The sequence below is a fragment of the Cryptomeria japonica genome, chromosome 4 (assembly GCF_030272615.1).
Source record: "Cryptomeria japonica chromosome 4, Sugi_1.0, whole genome shotgun sequence".
In the NCBI taxonomy this organism is placed as follows: domain Eukaryota; kingdom Viridiplantae; phylum Streptophyta; class Pinopsida; order Cupressales; family Cupressaceae; genus Cryptomeria; species Cryptomeria japonica.
The window spans coordinates 453,717,198-453,728,397 of record NC_081408.1 but is presented as its reverse complement, the minus strand read 5'-3'; the positions used below and the strand labels follow the sequence as shown (position 1 = coordinate 453,728,397).

The following is an 11,200-nucleotide window of genomic DNA, read 5'->3' as shown; positions in this document are numbered from 1 at the left end:
AATATAAAAAGTACAAAAACCTACCTAAAGGTCTTCACACTTGACAAGGTTGGCAAGAGGAGGTGACAAGTGGGAAATGTTGATGGTAAGAGCACACAATCGGGTACTTGTTTGCCCTTGTCACTATTGCTTGCAGAAAAAATGACTTCCACAATCATTTTTTTAAATAAATAGTTTTAAAAAATGGGTGCCTATTAATAAATGTGTATCCATTATAAATGGGTACCCATTTTGGCCAAGGTCTTGAACACGAACGAATACTTGTTTTGATTTCTAGCTCAGACACCTGAAACAAAACAAGTACACATTATTTAGAAAATGGGTACCCATTTGTGTTAGGATTTTTTTTTGTGTGATGCTTCCACATGGACCCAACTTCTTATGGTTACCCAATTACCATTCTCTACAAAGTTCCAAATGAATTTTTCCTCAATAACTTCCATGGTTGTTATTAAACATGAACAAAAACTTTTCTATAAATTTCTTGTAAATTTAGAACAAGACCTATCGTTGAAACAATTTATAAGTGAATGCAATTGAGTTATTTTAGCTTAAATCACAACTTAGATAAATGTTGGATAAAGGGTTGTCCAAGCTTAGCATTTTGCATTAGGGTATTTTAGTAATCTTTGTTAAGAAGGATGACACCCTACACATATACATCGATTTTAGGATTCTAAACAAGGCAACAATCATGAATCACAACCCATTACTTAGGCTACATGATCTCTTTGATCAAATGAAAGGCTCAGTAATGTTTTCTAAGATCGATCTTAGGTCAAGTTAACATCAACTAAGTGTTTGTGATGGTGATGTTCCAAAACAACCTTCAAAGTATATTATGGATACTAGGAGTTTTGAAGAAGTACCATTTGGTTTGACTAAAGCACCAACCACATACATCAAATTGATGATCAATATGATCAAACCTTCCAAATAACTTCATTTTACTAGTTTTGGACAATATTTTTGACTTGTTTTAATAACAAAGATGTACATTTTCATCATCTATACCTTGTTATCCAAAATCTTATTAAACATACATTGTTTCTAAATACTAAAATTTTAATTGAAATTTCGTAAAAAATTCACAATCTTATAAACTTTATAACACCAATTAATGCCAAAAAAAATAATTGAAAACTAAAAAAAATGGCTTCTAATTACAGTTTGTACAAACACAAAACCTTTAAATTATAACAAAATTTATAAGCTAAAAATAGGAACTCCCCCTTTTATAGCAAAATTCCAATACAATATTTTCCTCATATAAAATCATGAATGGGATCCCCTTCATGGTCCACTTCCTTTTCCAAGTTCACATTATAGCTCTCGATCCAATAAAGATGACAAATATAGAGAGAACAATAATAGAAAGGTCTTGGCGACCCATCGTATCCACTTAAGGGTTGTGATAAGATTAGGAGGACAGGAGGAGTACCCAAATAAGGAATTGAAAAGAGATTGTAAGGGCTTATTAGGGTTTAAGGGGGTAGGCTTCGCGGCGGCAGACGAAGGAAAGAGCCAGTGTAGTCGAATCCATGGATGATGAGAATGGAAAGACACGAAAGAGGAAGGGGCCATGTCATGCCACAGAAAGCAGTGGCTTCGATCTGGAGGAGCCAATGGGATTTGCCTTGAAGAAAATTGTAAGTTGTGTGCAAATCACTGGTTTTGTTTCCATTTGTTTTGAAATGCTTTCATTGAAGTGAAGATGTTTTCAACACATTTGCAGGGTGCTGGCTTGGCCAACCTTGGCAATACATGTTTTCTGAATTCGGTTCTACAATGCCTTACTTACACAGAACCCCTCGCCGCTTACTTGCAAAGCGGCAGGCACAAGATTGCTTGTAAGATCTTTTCTTAATTTTCCCTTTCAATTTAATTTTGTATCTTTTGTTTTGCTTGGATTGACTGTTTTCATTTTGGGTCTGTAATCCGCAATACGTGGCAATATATATCAAAGGTCTGAAGAATTAATTGTAATCCTTGGGATTTTAGCTATTGTTGATGGAATAAGAAATCCAGTGGGATGTTGTTCCAGTAGATCGTGGGTTTTAAAAGTATAAATCAACATTGAATGCACATGGATTGAAATGATTTTCCACAAGCCAAAATCAGTAATATTTTGAGTTTGCATTTTCACTTTTAATGCCAAATGATCGATCCAATTACAAGAACAGTGTAGAAATATTCAAAGTTAAAGTCTGCAATGAAATTCATATGATATTTTTTTGTTGGCGATGATGGTATGTTGGTTTGATATTGTACTCTTCTTGAACAATGTGGTTGTCGTTGAGGCTTCCACCATAAAATCGCATGATGAAAATCGCAGAAATTTAATCAGCAAAGTATACATTATTGTCTTCTTTTGGCACATTTCTACACTCAGGCAGAAAAATACAGTGCAAAGAGAGAGTGAACAATTTCTGCTCAGGGTTAAAGTTAGCGTATTTTTATTTTTTAAGTTTTGCTTTGAATAGTTTCTTTTTAGAATTTTAAGTGTAAACCGTATGAGGGAAAATTAGACTCACATAAGGGTTTAGGTTAAGGTTGCTGATAAAATAGCAGTTCATGCCCCGCGATGGAACACTTGACTATTTCTGGGCCATCTGTTCGTTTTTTATATTAACCTTAGACGAAATTAAAACAGTTATGTTTAACCTTGTAATTTCTTCTTTTATCTCTATGCACAGTATTTGACATGAAATAAGAAAATTGTGTTTTTCTCTATTTTTACACAGCTCACAATTTTTTAGTTTATGAATTTTTGTCAAGTTTTTCCATTATTAGACCCAAGAAAGTTAATTCCATTTACATTTTTGTCATTCTTTATCAATGCAATAAATGGAATGCTACCATGACAAGAACAACTACTTAAGTAATATTGATATAACTGATATCAAAGGCTTTACAGCTACTTGCTAAGACGAGGCCATGAAGCAATGGCCAGTTTCATATTATTTTCTCAGATCCAAGCAATCACAAGCCACAACTTCCCAATTACAAAGCATCATTCATCTCGGACAAGTGCATAGAAGTGGAGGAGATGGGTTGTTGTTTGTCTTCTTCCTGGACACACAGAAAACATCTTGAAGGACCAGATCAATTTTGCTTCTAATGTTTATTGTGTCAGAATTTTTGCAAGGCAAAACAATTGGCCTTGGCAAGGTAATGCCTGTATTCAAATCTAGATGCAGGCCAATCAAGCATTTGAGAATTGCTGATATTATTGTCATATGATACCTTGACTTTGCAGTCATCTGTGGAATCCTTAGTCCATTTAAGGCAATCCTCTTCTATCAGATGGCAAATATGTATACATTAGACCTGCTTATGAAGAATGCTCTTTGTGATTCATCTGTGAGGAAGCATTCAGTGGCATATCTCCATAATCTGCTATGTTTATTCTGCTTAATTTCAATTGTGTGGTTGGAAGTTGTATTCCCAAGAGAGGGATTGGTAGCTGTCTTACCTGCAAGAGCTCTTCTCTGTTTGTAAGAGGCCTTCCTACCCCAAGTCATCTCAAAACTTTGCAGGCATGCCTTTCCCTCCAGGCTCCTACCCAATTGATATCTGAATAATGATATCCTTGGATATGCTTACAAAGTTCAAGATGTATTATCCTTGAGGAAGGCTCAGGCCAAAAGTACAATATATGGGCTGATACTGCCCAGGTATTTGATCCAGGCATCTTGCTCCATGGCTGATTATGTTCTTTAAGGAGCCTTGAAGCTAGTTTTGCTCCTAATTTCAAATTCTGATAACTCAGACTTCTTAGACTTGCCCCTCCATCCGCCTTTAGTTTATATACATTCTAGCATTTTAGCAAAGTGCATTTAATGTCCTCAGAGGTACCTTTCCAAAGAAAGTTCTTCTATTGGTTTTAATTAGGATAGAGAAGAAAAAAACTAGGACTTACAGAAAAGAATTAATGAGCTGAACCCTGCTTGCTAAGAACAGATATTTTCTATTCCAACGAGCAATCTTTTAATTAAGTTCTTGCCATAAAGATATGTTACATTGGCCTGAGAAGGGAGGACTTCCAAGTCCCAAATATTTTCTCTGAGGGGTTTTCAGCTGAAAATACTCTTACTAATATTATGCTATATGATATTTCATATTAGTAAGTTAGTAACATTCATTAAGGGCTGGCCATAGGTGCAGATTCAGGTTTGATTAGCAGAGTAATCAGGGCATGATTTGAACTGGATACTTTTTGAATATCAGATCTCAGCAGTCAGATATGTTTCAACCAATCTGGACAAAGTAGAAAGTAGTCAATCCTCTCTGCTATTGCTGCAAAGCTGCTTCCTCCGTTGTACCAAGTTAATTTATGACTCTTAGGTTTTACATCTCGCAGTGAGTTAATAAAAATATGTGAAGTCTTTTTGGGATTTATTGTTTTTCTTTTGATCATTTTATCTTATCTTTACTAGAAATAATGCAGTTGGAGTCTCCATGCAGAACAACCTCCTGAACCCTCCTAGATTGACAAAAGATTTAATTTCCAATTTTCCAGCAAACACCGCTTCTTTAGAATTGGAGAACTTTTGGTCGTAAACGTTAGTGATGATTGTCCCCAGGTTATATTTGTAGCTTTGGTTGAGGCAGAGTAGCCAATTACTGCTTGAAACTATGAGATTGCATTTGATAATGTTTGGACTGTGTATGGTAATGTAGCCTCTAGATTGGCCTATGGCTCCAACAGATCAGTGCTTCCATGTCTTCCAGTGTTTTAAATATTTCTGCAAGGGGAAGAAAAAATATAAAGAAAATATATTTATCTCCAAAATTGACCAAATGAGATCAATGGGACTGGAATGTACAGCAAGGACAATAGCAAATGACCAGGGCAAAAAAAGAGGCCCTAGACATAAAGCATCTGCACATGGAGACTAAACCAAAATAAATATCCCCAAGCAAGTACAACAATGTTACTGGGTTCGCCTGCTGCCAGGTCTGATCCGGATCTGGTCCCCACCCAATCCGGGTACCAGTCTAGTTCACTTGTCCAGCAAAATCTCATTAGCCTTATCCTAGTGAAGATGTGGAAGTCATTCATCTACCTCAGCGCTGAATTCAAACCTGGAATTTTTCTTTTTTTAAAAGAGTTCAAGGCCCCCAATGATCCTGCACAGCTAGGATTATAACAAATTTGTGCACGGAAGAGTCAAAGGGAGTCACCTCTTCACTTGGTTAGTACATTCAAAACATGGGAATTGGATTTGGTGAATGGGACGTGGGGCTGTAGGTATTGATGTGTAGGAGAGTAAGAAAAAAAAGAGTGCAGCTTTCATTGAGGAAATTGAATGCTTATGGTCTCCAAAAATCTCATCCACAATTTTGAAATATAATTATCTCCACCTCCATTCTTTTTTTTCCTTTTAATATAATAGGTACTTGTTTTGAAAATAATATATATATATATAAAGGTTCAAGGGGCAATGCTTTAACAAGCTTTTTTGGGGAGGAACATGAAGGTTAAAAAGTGGTGAATGTGGCTTCTAGAAATCCAAAACATTGAACCAAATATAGTTGAACAGTGGTTTCCCAAATTATAGTTACACTCTTTAGTTGAATTTAGATGTCCTATTGCATTTGGGTTGCCATTATTATGTTTGGCTGTTGCTTTGCAATGACTCTTTCATGTGAACATTGATGGTTAATGGAGAGGTTAGGAAGTGATGCTTTATGAAGATTGGAACTGTAAGAACTAGTAAAATAGATGCTCTGGCTGGCATGCGTCAGGACTCTGTTTAGGTCTTATTAGTGCCTAATTCTGTAAAAGTACAACTTTATATGCTTATTTAATTGTGTTTATCAAAGTATGTATCCACTTGTCTTTTAATTGTGCAAAATTTTCATAGAGTTTGTTTACATAGATATGAAACTGTTGTATTGTTTACAATTTTTCTCATTTTTGTTGAGGCTTTTCCATTGACAATCTACTGTATTTTTGTACTTACATTCTTCTTTTTCATATGTAAAGGCCGCGCCTCTGGATTCTGCGCTATGTGTGCAATACAAAACCATGTAATGAATGCTCTGTCATCAAGTGGCAAGATTTTGTCACCTTCTCATCTTGTGAAGCATCTGCCCTGTATCCTTATTTTTGACATTATGGTTTTCGATCAAAATTTAAAAACACCAAACTACAATGGCTAAAAATGTCTAATCTGTATTTCTTTAATTTTAAAATTTCTAATGCAGTTCTTTAATTTGAGTTGATTGATCGTTCGCATTTTTGAGAAGCAGAATCTGTCATTTATGAAGCATTGTAGTCCTTGACATGGAATCAGGCATATCTCGCAGCTTCCGCATATCCAGACAAGAAGATGCTCATGAATACATGGTAATGCTTATGGAATCCATGCACAGATGTTCTCTTCCTTCAGGGATAGTGAGTGAGTCTCCAAGTGCATATGAAAAAAGTTTGGTACATAAAATTTTTGGTGGCCGTCTCAGGAGCCAGGTAAAGCTTCTGGACTGCTAATAAGCAACTATATTATACTTTCTAGCGTTGAGAAGCTGAATACTGCTCGTGTACTATTGCAAATTGGATGTGCGCATCATTCTTTGGAAGCTTCTTTTGAAAGTTCTGGTTGAAATTTGGTCTACAGGTCAAATGCAGACAATGTTCACATTGCTCAAATACATATGAACCTTTCTTAGATTTGAGTCTGGAAATTTCTCAATCCGATTCTTTGTTAAAGATGCTGTCCAATTTTACTGCAGTAGAACAACTAGAAGGAGGAGAGAAAATATATGAATGTGAACGATGTAAAGTAAAAGTTCAGGCTGTAAAACAGTTCACAGTAGATAAGGTTCCACATGTTCTTGCAATTCATCTCAAGCGGTTTGATTCAATGGGAGGAAAAATCAATAAGAAAGTTGAGTTTGGACGTACATTAAACATGAAGCCCTTTGTTAGTGGTCAACAGGTAAACAAGATACTTTCCTGTAATTATGCTGATCTGTGCAGAAAATATTAATGTGTCTCAGTCCAACTTGTCTAAGCAGTATTTTCTTGTTTGTATTCATTTCTAGGAAGGAAGTTTCAACTACACACTTTATGGCGTCCTGGTGCATGCTGGCAGGAGTACATATAGTGGTCATTATTACTGCTTCATTCGTACATCAACCGGCAACTGGCATGCTTTAGATGATAATAGGGTATAGATTTGCTCTTTTTACTGTTCATTTGTAAAGGGTCATTGGGTTTCATTTTAATGTGGTTAAGTAAAGAAACCTTCTCTTCATTTCATCAATCATGGCATGCAATCAAAATTCCATTACAATTCCTTATTATTTATAGCTTTCCAGTGAAAGCCAGATGGAAATCAAATCTGTTTTTATGGGCCATGCTACATTTGGATGTCATTTTTTATGAGAGCAGGCTTGTCCTTTATGTTAGAATATGGCGCATCTGTTTTTAATTATAAAATCTTCTTATATATTTAATATGAATTGCAGGTCTATAAAGTGAATGAGCAAGTTGTGTTAGAGCAGAAGGCTTACATGCTGTTCTATGTGCGTGATAAACAGACAATAAATCAACTGTCAGTCAATTCAAAGCATCAAGGCAAAGAGCTCAAGCATAATAAATCAACATCATTGAATGCCACATTTAAAATGGAAAGTCCTTTATCTGTTTCTTCAGTTCAGTCAATCCCAAAAATGTCATCTTGTTTGAATTCTAATGGCACTACAGTTTCGCGGAAGGTGGATAGAGTTCTAAGGAAGGAAACCATGTTAGATGACTATTCTGCTTGTAAAGGTGCAGAAGCTGGGCAGAATGTTAACATTCATTCTTTGCCAAAGCTTCCTTTGGTTTCGAACTCAGATATGTTGGAAAATGATGGTGAGTCACAAGGTACTGCAATCATGGTGAATTCCAGTGCGAATGATCCTGTCACTTATGTTGACTGTAACATGGGTAAGGATTTGGAGAATGATACAGCTGATAATGGAGAGAAAACTTCTACACATTTGGGGAAAGCTATTGCTGATGATCAGCATGAGATTGTGAAAAACTTGGGTAATGATGATATAATTGACCATGCACATAGTAATGGACATTCAGCTGTAGAAAACTTAATGAATGGTGACAAATTTGTTGTTGCTGCTGCTAAAGTGCCCCAGGTTACTAAGATTCCTGGGGAAGTTCATATGAACCATCATGTGACTGTCAGAGAGGGCAATGATGCTCAGGCTTCAATTTCAGGAGATATATTGGTAATTCCTCATATTGCTTTTCTAGTCAAATATGGATATGGTTGATCTTAATCTTTGACATTATCGATGAGTGGTTCCATATCAGGTTTCATTGTAATTGTTAGGTTCCCTTTTCTTGGTAACTTTTTAATTGTGGCAATCTTCAATTTGACTTTTTGTCTCTGCAGAACCACAGAAATGGTACTGCTTTGCCCCTGAAGGAAAATTTTGATGGAGTCCCACGTAAGATTGAAATTTTGGATTTTTCTAAAACGATCAAGGAAAGCAACAATTCACTTCAAAAGCAGGATTCAATCTGTCATTTGCATGATAAAAGATTTAAATTTCAGAGACTTGTTGGGTACTCAAAGCTTGCCATGCCATTGTCAAGGCGCTTCCTACTTCATACAGCTCTTGGTATTTCTAGAAATAAGAGATTGTTTAAAAGGAAGAAACAATCTCATCTCCAGTACAATAACTTGCCTTGCAGTACTTCATCTGGTAGCACTGTTAAATCTGCCAACAGTTTAGCTCATTTGCAGAATGCAGTAGTTGAAAGAGGATCTAAAACTGATGGGCAACACATAATGTCAACTGAAAATTGCTTCCTTAATTCTTTTGAGCTCAACCAAAACCATGAGTCAATGATTTCATCTGTCCAGAATGGCTCTGCATTCACTAAAATTGAGGAAACTCACTTGGAATCCCATTTGCTTTCTGGAAGTGCTCAAACTAGTTCTAGACAGATTTGTTCACAACATAGTGTGTGCAAGCGGAGGAATCCTAAACATAATGCTGAACAACCATTTAGTGGAACTTGTGTTGGAATATCCAACGATCAGACTTCTACATGCAATGTTAATGATTGTGGGCAATCTTCAGTTTTATTGGATTCATTGCAACATGGAAATGTTCCTACTTGCAACTTGAGCACACGCAATGAAAGAAACCCTGTTAAATTTTGTGTGAATTCTGCCTCTTCAAATATTCAAGATCAATGTGGGCAACGCAGGGAAACTGTCCCAAAAAATGGTAAGCAATGTGTGTTTAAGGCTGAGTTAAATGCAATAACACGTTAAACATTAAGTCTCTCTATACATTTTAGTTTTTTAACCCTTACATAAACAATTATGCACTTTCTATTTGTGGCTTCCAGCAATCTTGTATAAGACCTCTTTGGAGTCAGACAGGGCAGAGATCGACAGATTCCCATATGAAAAAGAAGCGCGTTTTGGTTATATCATGGATGGCTGGTAAGTCTCAATCTTAAATAGCATCTCATAAAACCAAGTTCTTGCAAATAGGGTACTAAATGTTCTTGTAGAATGGGAGGTGGATGTAATTGATGATTTTTTTCTGGACATTGCATCATATGTTGGTCTCGGTGTCATCTTGTTTTCCTATCTTGTAGGGCTGAAGAGTACGACTCTAGCAAGAACAAAAGGGTGAAGCTATGTGTAGATGGAAATGCCATTATTTATGATAATAAAAGACAAGTTGATGAGTGCAATAATTCTTTTCAGGCCGTAGTTGCAAGTCGCAAAGTGAAAATCAGAAAATTGAGTAGAAGAAATATTGCTACTACTGGAAACAAGCCAAGCTAGACTGCGAAAAGACAACAAGTGTACTAATTCCAGCACAATGTGCTGTGTTGTAACGTATCTTTTTTCCCTTAGATTTTTTCTGATGGCAAATTGCCTTCTATAGTATATTATATTTCAAGCTTGATGCACCAAGCACATCGGAGAGGATTGTAACAGGAGTATCATCGGGAGTAGTATGACACAATACATTAGCAACAGAGAATAAACAGGTTTATCATGGCATATGGTTTGCAAGCTGATTTATATTTGATCAGTATCCTCAAATTTTGAGGAAAATTTTTGAGTTTGCGACTCATTATTGTTAGTTGAGTCCAGATTCAATCTGCAGAATTTTGTTCTTGTTATTTTGAGCGAGAGTAAATGGAAGGAACAATTTTTCAAGCTGAATGTGACTCAGATTACATCAGCTTCCTACTTCAAACATGCCAATTCTGATGGTTATTGAAAGGAAATAATAACGCTTGATAAATTTCTACAGGTAAATCTATGCCCAACAGAATCTGAAACCCAGGCGAAATAAACAATAGTACATTCAAAGATGCCAAAAAATTTACCACAGAAAACCTTCTTGGGAAAAAATTCTAACAAAACAACACCACTCACATTATTACTAAATATTTTTTAACAATAAGATAAGTGCCAAAATGTGCTCCGTCGGTACCTTCCTGTGTCATACAATTTTGCAGAGGAATTTTATCATGGTAGCGAGGGTGAGTGCAATGGCTTGAGTATGTTAATAATTTTTCATTTTAAAATTGAGAACAATTTTTATATATATCTTAAACTTGATTAAAAATTTGACACTCATTTACACATTAATATATTGATTATGTCAAGAAGTGTAATTGCATTGGTAGCAAAGGTGTCGTGGAACAATAACAACTAAAACACAAGGAACATATATGTATAGAAAAATAAAGTAATATAAAGATAAATTAAAGTAATTTTTTATTTTTATTATCTTTTTAATATTTAAAAATAGTTTTTAATGATTTATTATATTGTTATTCAAAAATAAAATAGCCCTTCAATAAAATATAAGTAAATTGAGGAAAATAAATAAATAAATAAGTATTCTCTTTGATTCCTCTACAAAAGTTGACGAATGTGGCAATGAAGAGGTCTTTTACTAAAATCATACTTAAATTTGTGGATGAACATAGATAGTTTAAATCGGTAAATCAAATTTAACGAGTTGTATTCAATCTATTTGATGTGATTAGAAAATTACAACTCTAAACAAATTGTATACTATCCAAAGTGAAAGATAAGTATTATTATGGTGAGGCATCTACAATGACATCGAATGTTTTTGTGGAGGTGTTATTTTATTACTCCAAATACAATAGAATCCTTGTCACTTGTTTCCTACTATATGA

General features: G+C 35.3%; 1 protein-coding gene across 1 annotated transcript; it reads left to right on the top strand.

The window, feature by feature from the left end:
- The first annotated feature begins 1,365 nt into the window (after positions 1–1,365).
- LOC131077386 (uncharacterized) lies at positions 1,366–10,253 on the top strand. The gene is made up of 10 exons (XM_058014877.2): positions 1,366–1,649; positions 1,736–1,850; positions 5,993–6,103; positions 6,303–6,475; positions 6,624–6,944; positions 7,051–7,176; positions 7,477–8,238; positions 8,406–9,249; positions 9,374–9,470; positions 9,629–10,253. The coding sequence occupies exons 1-10, from the start codon at positions 1,542–1,544 to the stop codon at positions 9,819–9,821; spliced, it is 2,850 nt and encodes a 949-aa protein (XP_057870860.2). The 5' UTR covers positions 1,366–1,541; the 3' UTR covers positions 9,822–10,253.
- The last annotated feature ends 947 nt before the right edge of the window (positions 10,254–11,200 follow it).